This window comes from Crinia signifera, chromosome 5 (assembly GCF_055691185.1).
Source record: "Crinia signifera chromosome 5, ASM5569118v1, whole genome shotgun sequence".
Classification (NCBI taxonomy): domain Eukaryota; kingdom Metazoa; phylum Chordata; class Amphibia; order Anura; family Myobatrachidae; genus Crinia; species Crinia signifera.
Window position 1 is genome coordinate 229,292,814 of NC_139221.1, and position 18,685 is coordinate 229,311,498.

The 18,685-nt window shown below is 45.6% G+C and overlaps 1 protein-coding gene across 1 annotated transcript in view; it reads left to right on the forward strand.

Moving 5' to 3' along the window:
* Nucleotides 1-18,685, forward strand: part of MTURN (maturin, neural progenitor differentiation regulator homolog) — a 38,016-nt gene that overhangs the window by 6,799 nt on the left and 12,532 nt on the right. Inside the window, exon 2 of the mRNA XM_083188622.1 lies at nt 18,141-18,263. Coding sequence (XP_083044748.1) covers nt 18,141-18,263 — 123 coding nt within the window. The remainder of the gene's footprint in view (nt 1-18,140; nt 18,264-18,685) is intronic.

The window sequence follows — 18,685 nt, forward strand, 5'->3', positions numbered from 1 at the left end:
TACTAGATTGGTACTTGTGTAGTTTTACGGCGGCAGTTACGTAGTCAGCGTAGTGTCCCTGTCAGAATCAGCATAGTGTTCCCGCGGCTAGCGTAGTTATTGTATTCAGCATCCCTGTCAGAATCAGCATAGTGTTCCCGCGGCTAGCGTAGTCAGTACTGTTCACGGCTAGCTGGAGCTTACGTAGTTAGCGTAGTCCACATACCCTCCAACATGACCCATTCCATTAGGTACAAAATGCTCTGTTCCTGGACTTACCTGCCAGTGGCAGTTACAGAGGTGGGGCTGCAGCACAGTCCAATATTCAAAGAGGGGGTGGCACATCAACTGACAGAAAGTCCAGGACAGTGATGTTTGGGGTGGCAGTAGGTGTGGCTCCCCTTTTTGAATATTGGACTGTGCTGCAGGCTCGCATCTGTAACTGCCACTGACAGGGAAGTCGAGAAACAGAGCATTTTGTACCTAATGGAATGGGTCATGTTGGAGGGTATGAGTCCAGGGCTCGATAAACCCCGGTCGCCGGGGCGACCAGATTTTTCTGTCTGGAGACTAAATTCTGGCCTACAGTCTGCTGAGGAGGGAGATAGGACGCAGCGGCGTGTCCTAGCTCTTGTTTTGCCTAGCTACCTCCTCTCAGCATACATATCGGAGATCTCTCTCCCCCTGCCCCGCGGTTGCTGGGGATCCTGCTGAGCTGCCTCATCGGAGCTGTAGCGCTGTGTGCGCGGCTTCCCTCCTCCCGGGTCTAGACAGTGAGACTGGTTACTGCAGCCCCGTGAATTAAGCTCATCTCCTTGCCGGTTTCTCCCTTCCCGCACCTGCCAGAGATCCCCGGCTCTACCCGGCAGTATAGAGCGCTGCGCCGCTATTTGCTGCAGCTGTGTGCGCTTCTTCTGTGTAGGGATCTCCTGCACATCGGTGGCTGCTGGCTTCGGGTGTCTGTCTCTGAGGTGAGGGGGAGACAGGTGGCTGGAGGAGAAGCCCTGCCCACGTGTAGTACAATGTAGAGCCCACTGTTGATATTCTATACACCACCATATCTCTTTCTCTTTCTCTATCTATATCTATATATATATATATATATATATATATATATATATATATATATATATATATATATATATATATATATATATATATATATATATATATATACCGTATATACTCGAGTATAAGCCGAGTTTTTCAGCCTTCTTTTTAGCTGAAAAAGCCCCCACTCGGCTTATACTCGAGTCAGTGGCTTCTTTCCTGCGTCCAGCCATCCACTTCGCTGCCCGGCTGCACTTTAAACATAGGCGCGGCTACGGCAACATGGCCGCCGGCCTCCTGCACTATACATGTCCTCAGTGCAGGAGGCCGGCGGCCATGTTGCCGTAGCCGCGCCTTTTTTCAAAGTGGAGCCGGGCAGCGAAGTGGACGGCAGGGCAGTGGCGGCGGCCGCGTACCCCCCCCCCCCGTGGAGCCTGTCAGCGGCGCACCCTAAACACCCTGGAGTCGGATGATGGAGGAGGTAAGCGGTGACTGCTCCCTCCCCCCTCCGTGTGTGGTGTCCCTTGCATGCGCTTTCCTCCTACTTCCCGCTAGTGCTGCAGCCTCTGTGTCTGGCGTTGAGATCAGGAAATAGCGTCTGTACAGGGGCTGTGGTCTGTGGTGTCCTGTTTGTATGCAGGAGTAGCAGCCTGTGATGTCCTGCTATTAGGCAGGGGGAGCCCCCTGTGGTGTCCTGCTATGAGGCAGGGGGAGCCCCCTGTGGTGTCCTGCTATTAGGCAGGGGGAGCAGCCTGTGGTGTCCTGCTATTAGGCAGGGGGAGCAGCCTGTGGTGTCCTGCTATTAGGCAGGGCGAGCCGCCTGTGGTGTCCTGTTATTAGGCAGGGGGAGCCCCCTGTGGTGTCCTGCTATGAGGCAGGGGGAGCCCCCTGTGGTGTCCTGCTATTAGGCAGGGGGAGCAGCCTGTGGTGTCCTGCTATTAGGCAGGGGGAGCAGCCTGTGGTGTCCTGCTATTAGGCAGGGGGAGCCGCCTGTGGTGTCCTGCTATTAGGCAGGGGGAGCCGCCTGTGGTGTCCTGCTATTTTTATACAGGGAAATATACCAGTAGCTGCTGCATTTCCCACCCTAGGATTATACTCGGGTCAATAAGTTTTCCCAGTTTTTTGTGGTAAAATTAGGTGCCTCGGCTTATATTCGGGTCGACTTATACTCGAGTATATACGGTATATATATATATATATATATATATATATATATATATATATATATATATATATTATTTTAATTTATTATAAGGTATAAAGTACATTTAATTTTTACACCAAAACGCCGGGTCGCACCCGGGTTTTTGGACCCAGCTTCAGCCAGGGTTCGACCCGCCATTTGGTCCCTTTTACACCAGCGGCTGCCCCTCCTGCAGGAAACACCCCCCTCCCCGGCAGAGGCGGTTCCCACGGCGCTTGGAGATTACATCATCTCCAAGCGCCGGGATCTCTGTGCCGGGCCCCGGATCGTTGCTCTGGGGGCAAGCCCAGCACCAAGGTAAGTGGCTGGGCTACCCCCAGCCCCCGTGCACCCCCTTAGCCCTTGTCCGGGAAGTGAATGGATGCATCCATTCACCTCCACCGCTGCTGTCTCCAGAGTACAGAAGACAGCAGCGAAGGCTGTGTGTGCCCCCCGTCCAACCTGCGGATGCTGCGGTCCGGATGTTTGGCTTCCCCATTGATGTAAACGGGAGCCGGGTCAGATGACCCAGCGTACTTGTTTAAACTGCGCTCAACCCGGGTCCTAGCCATGTTCTACCCAGGTCAGGACCTTGGCAGAAGTCCAGTGTAAAGGGACACGGATTGACCCATTAACACCGCCGCTGACCTGGGTTTTTGCGGCTGTGTAAAAGGGGTATTAGTTTGTCTGGCTCCTAAACCTTTGTCCTGGCTCCTAAATTTTCGAAAAACTTGTTAAGCCCTGGCGTAGTCAGTCAGCGTTACGCAGTTAGCGTGTAGTCAGCATAGTCAGTATGTTCACGGCTAGCTGGAGCTTACGTAGAATGTGTTCCTAAAGCACCCCCACTAGCCATGCCTGCCCGAAGCGTGGTGAGCCCCGCGAGGGGACGCGGTACACGGTACGCGTCCTCCCAACCTGTTCATACCCCCACTATCCACGTCTGTGTGGAGTTGATTTTATGAAGTGTGGCGAGCGGAGCGAGCCACTGAGCCCGAAGCGTGGCAAGGGGATGCTGATTACTCGACGTGTATTCAGTGTCACCTCGCGGGGCTCGCTGCACTCGTCACGCTTCGGGCTTGGTGGCTCGCTGCGCTCTCCACCCTTTATAAGATCAACTCCACGCCGACATGGATAGTGGGGGTATGAACAGGTCGGGAGGACGTGGAACTCATCCCCTCGCTGGGCTCGCTGCCCTCACCATGATTCTGGCTGGCCTGAATAGTGGGGGTTTGAAAAGGAGGCTTTTGCCAGTATGTAACAAGGAGCTCTGGCAAATGCGTCCTTTATTGTGCATGAGACGCACTTGCGCCCACTACCCCCTTTGTGCACGAGACGCACGTGCTACCAAAACCCTAACCCCGTCTCCTTGAAGCAAACACATGCAGGGTTGCCGTACCCTGCCGCAATAATTACTGAGACACACGAGCGTCTGAGATGCTTGTGCGTCTAACAGAGCTTCAGCTTGAGGGGACAGTATGGTGACTACGCTGCCTGACGGGGACACTACGCTGACTATGCAGGGCTGCCGCGGGGACACTACGCTGACTATGCTAGGTGGCCGTTGGGCTACGCTAACAACGTAGCTTAGCCTACGCTGAAAAAAGGCCTGCATGATCGCCTTTCCGCCGGCTTCTGCCAGCGCAGGGGATCTGGTGGTTACCGGCGCTGTGTGAGAGGCGCTCACTAGGCTTGCCAGGGATGTCGGGAACAGAGCTACAGCTTGCGGGGACAGTGCGGTGACTACACTGCCTGACGGGGACACTACGCTGACTACGCAGGGCTGCCGTGGGGACACTACGCTAGGCAGCCGTTGGGCTACGCTGACAACGTAGCTTAGCCTACGCTGAAAACGTAGAGTAGCCTGCCGCCGTGAAACTACACCAGTAACACTATACAATAAACAGGTTGATTCTGTGACACCCTTGTTAAATCCAATTTGATGGTCCCTAATATGGGGGTAAGTGTCATTGTAATATACATTTATATTTATTTATTTATTTATTAACAGTTTCTTATATAGCGCAGCATATTCCGTTGCGCTTTACAATAGCAGACAGTGATACAACAAAACAGGGTATTTACAGACAGTCAAAATGTAGGAGGGCCCTGCTCGCAAGCTTACAATCTATATTCCCTATCAGGGTAATTTAGATTATCTCTGGCAACTATATATACAACGAAAAAGATATTGGGGTAAATGTGAAAGGGTGTGAGATGCCAGAGGTGCTGGCCTTTGTCTGGAAATGCCCATATTTTTAAAGCGGCAATCATTTACAATGCAAATCCAACCTGGTTTTAACTTTATTTAAATTATTTTATGTAGTATTTAATAAATGAGCAAAGTAATTTAAAAATAAATTTGATAACATTTTACAAAAGTTTGTGTGGTGTTAAATTCATACATGGTGTTAAATTTTCTCAATATTAAATCAGTTCTGTCATTTCAGTGACTGTGCTAGATAAAGGACAGTTATACCACTTTCCCAACATAGTATATACATTTTATTTCAGACGCCCATACTGTACATAAGGGTTATGGGTTACTTGTACATCTAGGGTAGAATATATATTATTTCCAACTCTGCTGCAGTTCTGTCTTCCAATCCCCTATGTACAGACAAGTAGACCTAGTAACATTATTATAACTGATATGTTATAGGGCGAGATGTATCAAATGGAAAATGCGGTAAAACCCCAGTTTTACTGCATTTTCCAATGTATCAAAAATGATACCGCACTGAAGGGTATCGCCACCTTTTGGTGGCGATACCCTATAGAAGCCTATGGGCTTCTTTTCGCCGCCCGCCGACGCAAACCCGCAGCCTCGCCGACCCCCCCCTCTGGCTTACCTTCCTGTAGGGTCCTCCTGGACCCCGGAAGGTAAGCCCTGCCTCCCCCTAGTGAAGCAGCCGGACATCCTTCCGGCTGCAGGGGGGAGGAGAAAGCGCCGGGGACAGCATGCATAGCTGTCCCCGGCGTGAGGGGAGAGCATGGCGGCAGGGAGGTGACGGAGACCCCCCACACACCAGTGTACAGGTATCGCGGGGGGCCTCCGTCACCGCACCGTGATGCCAGCCGCATATGTTAGTACATATGCGGCGAAGGCCTAGCGATGTATTTTAATACATCCCGCCCATAGTCTTATTGTTTAGACAGATTACATCAAAATATAGCAGTGTGGGTTTTACATTATCTAATATGTAATACAGGTTGGGTCTCCCTTATCTGTGTATTCCAAAAACCGAAATATTCTGAAAACTGGTTTTCAGAATATTTTGGGGTTGTTTTTTTAGGGGGGGGGGGGGGGGGATGAAAGAGGAAAATAATGTTTTTGGGAGCGATATTGTTTTAAGTGCAATTTATGGGCTGTAATGGAATAAGCTTAATTACCATGGCTAATTGAATCCAACCCTATAAATGAATCACAATTCCTGCTATGTAACATAATAATATGTATATGTTCCAGTATTTGCTTTATTACATTAATTAGTATGCTAATTACTACAAAATACTGGAATAATATTTCAACACTTCTGCCTGAATTTGCATATTGAAAACTAAGAAACCTAATGATGCCACCATTTAAAACCTAAACAAGTAACCTTCAATGGGAATGTCTATTATTATTGGAGAGATTCAGTAAAAGTTTTCACTGATGTTGCTTAGAAAGGTCCTGACTTGTGTAATCAATGGAAAACTTCAGAAAACCCTACTTATGTTGTAGTAATCCACATGATTCCAGTAATACCCCTTTCACACTCGCAGAGCTGGGTCATACCCGGGGATGTGTTCCCGGATGCCTCCCGGGACTCTACCTGGGAATGTACCCTTTCACACTGCGCTCAGACCTGGGATCAACCCGGGACCACCCATTCACACTGATCCCGGGAAATCCCTGCAAATACATATGCATGTCATTAGAAATGGACTCCAGGGCTCTAAAAGATGACATCCGCATTTGTGAGACCAAGAAAGCTCTATTCAGCAGCTTTTTTTAAAGTCCTGTGTACCCCATCCTGGGTACGGGACCATTCACACTGACCACATCCCTGGTCGATTCCGGAATCTACCCAGGTCAGGACCTGGGTAAAAATCCCGGGATGTTCATCCTGGGATATTCTTTCAAGACCCTTCCACACTGAGCTAAATCCCGGGTTGATGCGCGTTCATGTGCAAAAACCCGGGATATTTTTGCAAGTGTGAAAGGGGTATGTGACAAAGTAGACTTTCAATAGGGTTGCTCTTTAATGAATTGTTTACAAGAGAAATCTCTTTGATTGTCATTAGATTGGCTTTCAAACCCCTTTGGAAATGGGTTCAACATATAGAAAACATCTATTAGATCTGTAAGCACCTTTTGCTCTTTTGTTTCAATATGTATTTAATTTTGCTGGCTGCTATACAGTCCCTTACAGTGAGTCTTGAAGCCCTGTGGCTCTCCAAGTGTGTGTGATGAACCTACAGCCAGCTATGTGACGTAACATGCTGGGACACGGCGTTTCATAACACCTGGATAGCCGCATGTTGTTCAGACCTGCCTTATAGTCTTTGCTTTTCTACACAGAAACTTCAGTTTTGATGGTAATTGATCACTCATGAAATAGGATAAATTTAACTGCGCTTGAAAATGCAGGTAGCGCTTAGTTATAAACTGACTGTTTTAGAGTGAAAAATAAGCACTAATGAAATATTGAATTAAAATAAATATATAATAACAATGTAAAGGGCACCTGTAAGAGATAAAGGTTAGTGTTGCATGTTTACAGCTCCCTTATGTAAGTGTGGGGAGTCCACAGAGATGGGGCAAAAGCTAGACCCTACCCCTGGGGTGCCGGGTGTTTTGTAGATGGAACAAACCGCAGTTTGGTGCTGACAGTCAAGCAGCTAGATGGTGAGTCATGGTTGCGGATGTCTGTCCCGACACTGGAGTGGTTAAGTACCGGATGGCTGGTGGCCTGTGATGACAGTGCAGGACTTCACAACTAGGGGCGCCAGCTGTCCAGCCCTGCACAGCCAACACAGGATGCCAGCCCCCTGGCACTTCACTGCTCCAGTGCCGGGAAATTTATCTCACACATCTGTACGGAGTAGTTAGTTGTGTGATTGATTAGAACTAGTTTTAATGGTTGAACGGTAATGTACATTTTGCGTTGCAAAGCTAGAGGCTGATGCTGAATTCAACATATGTCTATCAATTCTCAGAAAATATGTGGTTGTACAAAGTCATAGACAGTCTTTATGTCTGAAAAGGCAGAACTGGGGCAGTAAAAGGCGTTCATAAGTAGGCAATGTTCAGCATGCAGACCTGCAGTGTTCTCAGATACATCTGTTAGACACATTAATTACCAGGTTCATGCCGAATTGGTGCCGTTCGACCCGGTAATGGGTGCGATCTGAAAGGGCTTACCAGGTCCAGCAACCCAGAATTAAGAACCGGTAAAAAAGCAGGGTTTTTACCAGTTTGTTGCTGTACTGTATGAACCGGGTGGTCAAGCAATCTGGTTCCTGTTCACACTGATGGAGGAGGAAGTGCTTGGAGCAGCGTCAGCTCCAAGCGCTGCCTCTGCCCCCAATGATGCTCTGCGTGCCTCTGCATTATGTCAGCATTATGGAAATATTTACGGGTCACTGAATGGGCCTGAAGAGAACAAAATGTATTTTGCCACTTGAAAGCGATATTAGTGTTTTATGCTGTTAGGCTCTTGCCGTGTTAAATCAATTCACAGATTTAACTTTGCCTGCTCAGTCTCTGATAACATTTGGTATACGGGGAGTATATTTGTAGTCTATGAAAAATACTTAATTGTATTTAAATATCGCATGCCGTTTCCAAATTATGGCTGAGTAAAGTTTTAAAAACCAAACCAGCAGTCCTCCTAATTAATACCCCTTTTACACTGCCGAAAAATCCGGGTCAGTGGCGTGTCAGACCCGGATCATCGGTGGTGTAAATGGGACACGCCGTGTCCCTTTACACGGGACTTCTACCCAGGTCCTGACCTGGGTAGAGGGCGGGCAGGACCTGGGTAGAGGGCGGTGTAAATGGGTACGCCGGGTCATCCGACCCGACTCCCATTTACATGAATGGGGGACGTCCAACCTGCGGACCGCAGCATCCGCAGGTTGGACGGGGGGGGGGCACAGACAGCCTGCGCTGCTGTCTGCTATACTCTGCAGACAGCAGCGGCAGTGGAGGAGGTGAATGGATGCCTGGTGTGGCATCCATTCACCTCCCAGATGACGGCTGGGGGGGGGGGGTGTGCACAGGGCTGGGGGTAGCCCAGCAGATTTCCTTAGTGAGCAGAATACCTTAGTGCTGGGCTTGCCCCCAGCGCAGTGTTCCGGGTCCCGGTGGTGGCGATCGGCGCTTGGAGATGATGTCCGGAACCGCTGGGAGGGGGGCACCGGTGTAAAAGGCACAAAATGCCGGGTCGCACCTGGCTTGATCCTGGGTCCAAAAAGCCGGGTGCAACACAGCGTTTTGGTGTAAAAGGGGTATAAGCTAGAGAGGAGGAAGTGGTATTATGCTACTGTGCTTTTCCTATGATATACAACACATTAGTCTTGTCCAAACTGATATTTTTTGATTGTGATTAACTCAAAAAATGCGTCACCAAAAATATTCAGGAAATAGTCCATACTAATGTTAAATGTTTGTCAACATTTAAACTTAGAAAAATAATGGGTTCATGGTTTAAAAATTATTTTAAAGCGAGTTTATTTTTAAAAAAAGTTGTGTGTATTACAGGTAGTAATAAGTTTTAATAGATTCGAAGGCTTTATTAGTTTGATTATATAAATTATGTTTAATATAAATACTAGACATTGTATTAGTTAATCTACAATGTTAGCTGAAGATAGTTTGACAAAGCATCAGTGGTTTTAAAGTGTCGTAAGGAAAGAGACAGGACATACATTCTTCCAGTTGAAGTTATAGAGTTGACTTTACATAAACATCTATTAGAGTTATCCATAGTGCATCAGGCTTCCTTGGATAGAATGATTGTGAAGGTCCAGCTGAATGAAGGAAGGTAATTTTTTATTCGTATTAATTCTTGTCCATCACATTTCTTGCAGAGATGGTGCTAGGGTGTCTGGCTCCTCCCTGCAAACTACAAATTTGCCCCCTTCCACCCATATAGCACCTTGCCCTCCACAAAAAGTGAAACATGCTTATTTTTTTGTTTTCCCCATTTTCTTTTTAGATTTATACCTCAGGTCTGACTTAAAAATGTGAACTTTTTTTATGCTTATAATATCCCTTTTACACCAAAACCACGACCAGCGTTATTGCAGCTCCAGTCCGGGCCGGGGCTTTATGTAAAAGGGGTTTAAAAAAAATTACCCGGGTCCTGTTACCCGGTGTCCGACCCGGCAAATTTTCAGGGTCGGACACGGGGCTTCCCCAGAGTCAGAGGCCGTGTAAATGGGTAACCCGGGTCATCCGACCCAGGGACCCATTTCCACCAATCAGGGAGCCCCAACCTCCGGACTGCAGCGCCCTGAGGTCAGTTCGGAGGTTGGGCAGGGGCTGCATACAGCCTCTGCTGCTGTCTGCGGTACTATGCAGACAGTAGTGGAGGCTGGGCAGAGGCGAATGGATGCCTGTGTGCGGCATCCATTCACCTCATGGACGGAAACTGGGGGCAGCCTAGCAGCTTACCTGGGTGCTGGGTTTGCCCTAGCTTGTCGGTCGGCGTTGCGAGGGTGTCGATCGGCGGGTTTCCTGGCACTTGGAGATGATGTAATCTCCAAGCGCCGGCTCAGGACCTGACTTCACTGGCATCCCCCACCCGCATTATGCCGGGGGACGCCGGTGTAAAAGGGAACAACTGCCGGGTTGCATCTGGGTCCAAAAACCCGGGTGTGACCCGGCAGTTTTGGTGTAAAAGGGGTATTAGTCTTCTAATACAGAGACTAAGCAGTAATCCCATACCCTTGTTTTCATCTGAGGAAAAAGACAAATAGATACTGTGCTACATCGCATGAACTTGAAATTCATAGATCTATATTAAATAGCTTGCACAGGTATTTAATCTGGTCATTCATTAGTCAGTGCAAAAAAATAAATTAAAGAAATATATTTTCTAAAAGCAGAAGATGAGTGTTTACATTTATGCCACTTTACCTGAATGCAAGAAGTGTACTTATTATGCACAGAGAAACAGAAATAGAAGATATAACACAATCACCTAACATATGCAATATCAATAAAAGTATTTTTTTATTTTTTACCCAGAACTATAGTTGGCAGCGTGCAAGTTAAAACAAAACAAAAAAAAAATTCTGGGATAAGACTTATTTCTTTATATATTTATGTAATTTTTATTTTATTAATATTAGCCAATAATTGTGTGTGAATTGTAAATTTTTTTAAATAAGGATATCTTATTTCAAGCATCGCTGTCTCACTTGGATAAATTCTGGGGATAAGACTGCATTCAATAAAAAGAAAACATTGCCATCACCCAGAACCATCACTAGACATGTTGATGCCCTATGGCAGAAAGAAAATTGGTACACACACACACACACACACACACACACACACATTTAAAATCAGGACAATGCACTATGAAGGTGTGCTCAAAAATATTGGGGCATGGTTTCATAGCTAAGGGGGCGTGGTCAGATAATAGTACCAATTCACAGCACAGTAGTCTCTATTATTCAAATTACGCATCAAGTAGTGTTACTTATACACATTACTCCAGGTAGAGCCTCTCGTATACATTACACCAGATAGAGCCAATTATACACATTACACCATTGATAGCTATAAAGCCAAATTCAATCTCCATGTTCAGCAGTGCAGGGGAGGGGGGGGGGGGGGGGGGTTGTTAAGGATGCTTGGGAGCTTGCATTATTAATGATGTGTAAGCACTAGACTTTTTGTAAAAAAAAAAAAAATCCTCAGAAGGGCCCTTTTGATTTTCATCTAAACATTACTCCAGGTAAAGCCCCTCATATACATTACTCTAGGTTGCACCCCCTAATGCACATTACGTCAGGTAGAGACCCCTTTTACACATGTATGTATGTATGCGGTGTGTGTTATGTTTGTGTATATTTGAGTGCAGGCACTAGTTTAGACTTGTGTTTGGCTCCGATGCAGCAACTTCCCCCATGCAGCTCCTGTACTCGGAACCCCAGCCTTAAAAAGTACCAGCAAATATGGAGCATTTGCTACTACTCCCACTAAACCGCACTGCTTGCTGTGGTATACAATGGCCAGTGCTGCATCTGGTGACAAGTGGGGTAGATGCAAACCGTCCACCCACAGCAGATCTATGCAGTGTCCAAGGCAGTCTGCACTACCCTAGTTACGGCCCTTCCCCCACCCTACTTCTTACAGAGCAGCACAGTGGGGGTTCTTCTGGTTCACTCTTTCTGACAAATTCCTTCTTAGATGGACAAAACCATGTGCACTGCAGGGGGGCAGATGTAAAATGTGTAGAGAGGATTAGATTTGGGTGAGTTATTTTGTTTCTGTGCAGGGTAAAAACTGGCTGCTTTATTTCTACACTGCAATATAGATCTCACTTTTTTAAGTAAAACCCCACCCAAATCTAACTCTCTCTGCACAAGTAACATCTGCCCCACCTGCAGTGCACATGGTTTTGTCCATCTAAGAAGGAATTTGTCAGAAAGAGTGAACCAAAATAACCCCCATAACCAGAAATATCCTCTAAACTGTGTGATCATGGAAGTAGTAGAAACAGGTTGAGGGTAGTATATGCTGGAGTTAGTGTAGGTAGAGACACACCAAAGGACAACTGGGCAGTATAAAGGAAAGTGGACACTACCTTAACTTCTGCTTGGTGGCTGCTGTGCTGGAGATTTTTATTAGTCTGAAGTACTGTACTACAGCTCACTGCACCGGGACTGACTGTGAGCTGTTAAGCTACAGGGTGAGCCTACTTTTCACACTGCATCTTCTCTCACCTGCAGAGTCCAGGTCAGGGCTGTTAACCACTCCCCGCCATGTAAACTCTGCAACTGCATAGCCGTAGAACTCTTCTCCCCCTTTCTGTGTCAGTTGCACCGCCTATAGACTTCAGGAAATCTTGCTGTGGTAAGTTGCTTCTTCCACAAACTCGATAGTAGCAAGGTGGTCACGATGCTGAACCCTACCCAAAATCTGGAGACGCAGCCAGCCAGACCTGTGGCCTGCAAGGAAGAGGCGCTGCTTGTCATACAGGTCATACCATTACAGAATCAGTCAGGAGGAGCTGTCACCTGGAATTCAAAGAACGGACCCCGCTGCCCGATCAGGCATGCTTGCAAGTACCAGGAGGGGTGGTGGGGGGGGGGTGCAGGACAGGTAGGGGGGGGGTTGTAGGCCAGGTACCGGGGGGGGGGGGGGTTGTGGGCCAGACACATGGGGAGGGGGGGGGGGGCAGGACAGGAACCAGGGGTATGGGTGGTATATTACTGGATTACCTTTTTTGTAGCTTTCACTACGGGTTCAATGTGAAAGGTACAAATACGGTAATTAACCAGTAATATACAACATGCAGTGTGTAAGGGGGGAAGGGGGGGTTTAAAAAACCGGGTCAAAGCAGGTTTTTCAGCTTAAAAAAGCTGTATGAATTTTCTTTGTTTGTAGTTCTCAAAATACTTAAAGATAGGCATTAATTGACTGCACATTGCAATTCCCTTATATTTTTTTTGCAGGAAATAGTTATTCTACAATATGAAGACCTTATAGGGCATATTTAGTTTGATGTGAGCTGCTCAAATACTGTAAGTAACTATGTCCCCACGGATTAAATTAGGTTACTTGTTATCCAATAGAAATCACTTGTTGGTTAATAGTGGATCTTTATTGGCTATAATAAATTGCCTTATTTCCTAGTGTGTGAGACCTAGTTCGTGAGAAGAGGGTGAGCCATGTTCATTAAAATATGATCTGAATAGTGGATTGTTTCTACAGAGTATTTAAAGTGATTTTATTCTAGAAATAATGAAATGATATAGTTTTAACAAGTTTTTTGTGTGTAGTGTGCATACAGTATGCATATATATATCTTTGATTGTGCTCAGTGAAAATTGTGCCCCGGAGACCCCTCATTTTATAAAGTACTACTCCAATTTTTCTGGGTCCCAACAAATAATGCTTTTGAGCTAACACACACACACACACACACACACACACACACACACACACACTTCTGTCACTACAATGCCCCTTAGGTGGGGCCAGACGAAAAAGTGTGGGGAGTGAGAGACAAAGAGGATGCCGGAGGCAGAGAGAGAGATGGCTTCATGGAAGAAGTGTGAGTGAGAGGTGAGAGAGGGTGTCTGATGGAGAAAGGGGGGGAAAGAGAGGGGTGCGAGCAGGAGTAAGAGAATATTAGGGACAAAGATGGGAGAAAGAGAGCGAGTGTCAGGGAAAGAGCAAGAGAGACGGCACCAGGTAGAAGAGAAAGAAAGCGAGAGAGACTGACAGAGGGAAAAGAATGAAAGAGAGAGGGGGAAGCATGGGGAAAGAGAAGTAAAGACCGAAGGCAGGGTAAAGATCAAGGGGCAGGGCAAAGGGGGAGAGAAAAAGAGGAGAGACAGAAGGGGGAGAGGAAAGGGAACAGGGAGAGAGTGGAAAAGAGAAAATACAAAGGGGTGGGGGAGAGAAAAAGGTCTGTCAGAGGAAGTGACGTGGCGAGGGGGTGTGGTGACAGTGGGTGAGAGAAGGTGAGGTAACGAGAGGTTAGGGGGTGGGTGAGAGAGGATGAGGTGATGGAGGATGAGATAAGGTGACGGGGCAAGGAAGAGAAGAGGGTGTAGAAAGGAGAGGACGCCAGTCTCGCCCTTTTTTTTTTCTTTTTGAACCAGCATTGGCAGGCCTCCTGTTCACTGCCACCGGTCTCTCCTGCTCACCATCTCCCCATTTGTGGGTTTGATTATACTCTCAGGATATCCTGATGAAAAGGCTTATACAGCCATGAAACGTTGATTGAATAACCTAAAGGGCGATATTTAATGCCACCCGAGTTTAGCGGCAGTGATAGATGTCCACCAAAATCTGACTTTTTTTTTTTTAAGGGGAATTAACTTTCAAGTAAAAACCATACCTTGTAAATTAATTCCCCTTTAAAAAAAAACGTACGATTTCAGCGGACATCTCCCCTCCAGAGGATGTTTTTTTGGCCACAGCCAATTTATTAAGTAAGATGCGGTTGCCCTTGGACAGGATGGGGGACAGTGTTTTAGGGTGTATGCCCCAAAATGCTCATGGTTTTTTTGGTAATTTGAAATATTTCCAAATCTGAGTTAATATATGTTTGAAGGTCATGCCATAACGCTAGTACTTTTGGACAAGACCAAATGCAGTGAGTGATATCTGCATCTGGGGAGCCACATTTATAACCATTGGAGGAGGAAGTCTCTCCTATAAGTAATTAAAATTTTGGTGTGTAATAGGATCTTTGTAAAATGTTATTCTGCATAAGAGACAGACCAGTTGTTTGTTTAGTTTGATATTGGCATTCAAGATGTCCACCATAGTCAGGGTAGGGAATTCTATCTGCCACCGTAGTAGTCCCACTGTGCCAGTGTCAATATTTAATAAGGATCGGCAGTGGGCATATATATAATGAAGTCTATAGCATTTTTATAAGTCCATGGAATGCTGCCTGGTTCCTATGCCATAGGGACACAGTTCTACGTTTTTTATGCCTAGAAGGAAGGCACCCCGGCAGATAGATACAAATATGTACAGTGTGTGTGTGTTCAGAGTTCAGTGAACCAAGTCCATACAGGCCATGGTACATTGGAAGCATCATACATTATATTATTTATGTATGGTACTATGTTATTGAAGCAGTAAAGTATACTATCATAATATATCAATAAAATAAGTTGTCTTAGAACAGGAAGTTTCTGGATCAAGCTTTTGGAGAAACTACATATGACATCCTCTTTGCCTATCTTATAAAATCATATCTCTTCTGGATGAACTCTAAACCCACTTTATTAACTTCTTTAAGCATTCCTCTCCTTGTGTTTCCCCCCTATATCCCTATAGATTGTAAGCTTGCAGCAGGGCCCTCCTACCTCCAAGTCTGTCTGTCTGTTACCCAGTTTGTTTTATCACTGTCTACAATTGGAAAGCGCAACGGAATCTGCTGCGCTATATAAGAAACTGTAAATAAATAAATCTAAATAAATTTGGGGATTGAATTGAAGGGACATTAATGCCAGCAGCTAAGTTTTTGGTTATATTTTTACTGTGTGACTATTATTATTTATTATACGTTTAGACATTGATTCATTATTCTTCACAAATCCCTGAGAACTGTCGGGTTGATAGTAAGAACAGAACACTGCTGAAGTGACAGCTTACCTCTTAATGAGAATGTACTGCTGAGTTTCTCAGTTTACATGACATCAGCAACATTACAAGCTAATTACTTACGTTCCGCGCTAGCTGTTATTTTATTCCTTGCATTACTCCAGATAAAAATGGAAGGAGCTTCTACTATGTTTATGCAGTCTGAGCTTCATTCATCCAACATACTGCATTATCCAGATTCTATATAGAAGATGCATTTACGTATGAGATCATCTATACCAGGGGTGGCCAACCAGTCAGAAACATTGGGCCATAAAATATGTTTACGGGTGCCACTGAGCCAACACCATGCGTGTGCCAAATAATGAGACATGGCCTTGTGTCCACTAGGCCATGCCCCTGTTATAAAATCCCTGAGAACTTGTGCTCATACCTCAAAAGGTGGGTAGACAAACAAAAACCCACAGATTCTGACAACCGCCAAGCATTGATTAGGCAACAATGGGCAGTCAGTGTGTGTGGGCCAGAAGTTGATTGACAGCATGCCAGGGCGAATTGCAAAGGTCTTGAAAAAGAAGGGTCAAACTAAATGTAAAACTCTTTGACACTTTATTTATTAACAGTTTCTTATACTTTTAAACTTCTAAAAACCAATACGCTGCTGAGGGCAGACCATCAGTGAGATAAGTATAATTGAATGGGTGCACGGTGTGCGATGTGTGGGCTACCCTGGATCCACCCATTATAGATACGCCAGTGAACACAGTGGTTGCTTTTCTTCTCCCATGCTAGGTTGGTCCAGTCTCCAGAATTGGTGCGCTTACCCTGGTTTGTTCATTTTTAGTACATGAAGCAATGTAGCTTGTACACAAAACATTGCAATTCCTTTGTATTTAATATTTTGTTTCTCTGACATCTGTCGTTTTTTCACAGTATTTTCCTACATTTCAATAGACCTTGGGATTTGAATGGCAACAGACACAGTCATCACAATACAGTTTATGGGCCCAATTCAGACCTTTTCCCTGTGCTGTGAATTGATTGAGTGATTATCAGACTGTGCACATGTGTGGGCCGTCTGTACGAAGGCAGCTGGCTGCTTGTAGGGTGATTGACACCCTACAGGCGTTTGGGGGCGGTAACCCAGTGTTTTCCGGGAGTGCCCCAGAAAACGCAGGTGTCTCGCGGCTGTTGAGTCGGTCTCCTCCCCATGGCCTTCGCAGTGCTAAGTAAGTCTGGAAGCGAGCAGGGGGGAAATCATTCAATGGTGGTTTTCCCCCTGTGTGCATGACTGCGAACGCGTTTGCACCCGTACACGCGCGGATAGTTTGGAGGGTGGCGTTTACCTGCTCGCTGAGCTCCGAACACGTTTAGTTGGTTTTTAGTCCTGTTTCATAACTAAACTTAACTAAAAAAAAAAACTGTTAAACAGGTGCAATTTTGAAAACATGTGGATTGGGGAGTAATTTGTGTTTTTCAACAGTCGAAAAATGTGCACTTTAATTGAATGCTGATTGTAAATTTGACCTAAAAATGGCGTGCAGTGTAATTTTTTTTCACAGTTGAAAAATCCAGCAAGGAATTGAATACCTCCCTATGTAATACGTTTTTTTTTTTTTTTTTTAATAATGTCCATTCAAATGGACAAGAGGTCATAACGGGTTAACACTTATTTTGTTGGCATTGATGGTACAGTACAACTGTATTCTTTTTTTTTTTTTTTTTTTTTATAAAGAATTCAATATAAGAAAACTACAGAATACTTTTGAAGTCATTATTTTTTGCATATCTTAACATAATTAAGTCCGTGAACCAGGATATCTTCGAATCCTGTTAAGGCCCATACACATTGGGTGACTTTGAGCTGAATGTCCCTATAAACAGCAGGTTTGAGCGGCTTTCAGCTCAAAGCCGCCCAGTGTGTTTGCCCCAACGATGAACGGTGATCGCTGCTGCACGCTCCCACATCATCGCCGGGAAAGCCGTTCATCTGCTGGTAATACCAGGAGATAAGTGGCTTTGAGGATGGCTTTGCATAGGGCTGCGCTTTGCAAAGCCGTCCATGCCCCCCCCCCTCCCCCCCCCCCCCCCCCCCCCGGCTGATGGCACCGGGCAGGAAGAAAGCCACTCATCGATCATCGCTGGGCAGATATTTACAATGGAATAGGGTACAAGTTATGTCTGCCCGAGTTAACCAGCTGTGCCACTTTTTGATCTTATTCTGTACAACTTCAGATGATGAACTCTTTCTTCTTCTAGTTTGACTAATAAAAGCCTGTAGAGACACAAGATGATTATCTCTGCTAGCAGCACTGTGCTGGTGAAAGACTATAATCAGAGACAAAACAGAAATGTCATTGTTGGAGCATTTCTTTCTTGGTGTGATTATCCACTCATAATTATGGACCACAATGGGTCATTCTTTGTATTTAGTGCATACGTAGGCAGAATTCCTGACAGTCCTATGGGTAAAAATAAACATCCTCTGATGTGTTGTTGAATTCATGGTTATTGCAATAACTTGAGAGAGGCGGCTGATGACCTCTGACTTCCTAATGCACTGTTGTGTTTTCTGTCTTGGCTGTGTTGTATAATATGTTTTGTTCACTGGAATTCTTTCCTTCTTTTGCCTTTCAGCATGTTTGGAGTGAAAGTGAAGACTGCTTGCCTTTCCTGCAGCTAGCTCAGGATTACATTTCCTCCTGTGGGAAGAAGACTCTACATGAAATCCTGGAGAAAGTCTTCAAGTCTTTTAGGCCAGTAAGTGCAATGCTTTTCTTAGCATTTCAAAGAGGAAATACATCAGGGGCACAGAGAGTTGGCCAGAAGGGGCTCAGCCACAACCCATTCAGCCGGTATTCCCAACAGGGTATGGGCAGGTGCTGTGGTTTAGGGGGCCACTAGATCTACTATATATTTTGGATCTCCATATAAATGAATATGTAAGACTGAATAAGTAGAATAGTGTATGTCCGTGAAGAATGCATATGTGCATTTATTAAAATAGAATGTTGATAGTGCGCTCTGCTCCTAGTGGGTGTTTTGTGGTGATACCTGTAACCAAATATGTGTGTCTGTCTTGTTTTTAGGAACCAATGAGATTGGATGGGTGATATAGTAATGTATTAAATACTGTAATGTATGTCATAAAGCCGAATTACATGTGTCAATTGTACAAAAGC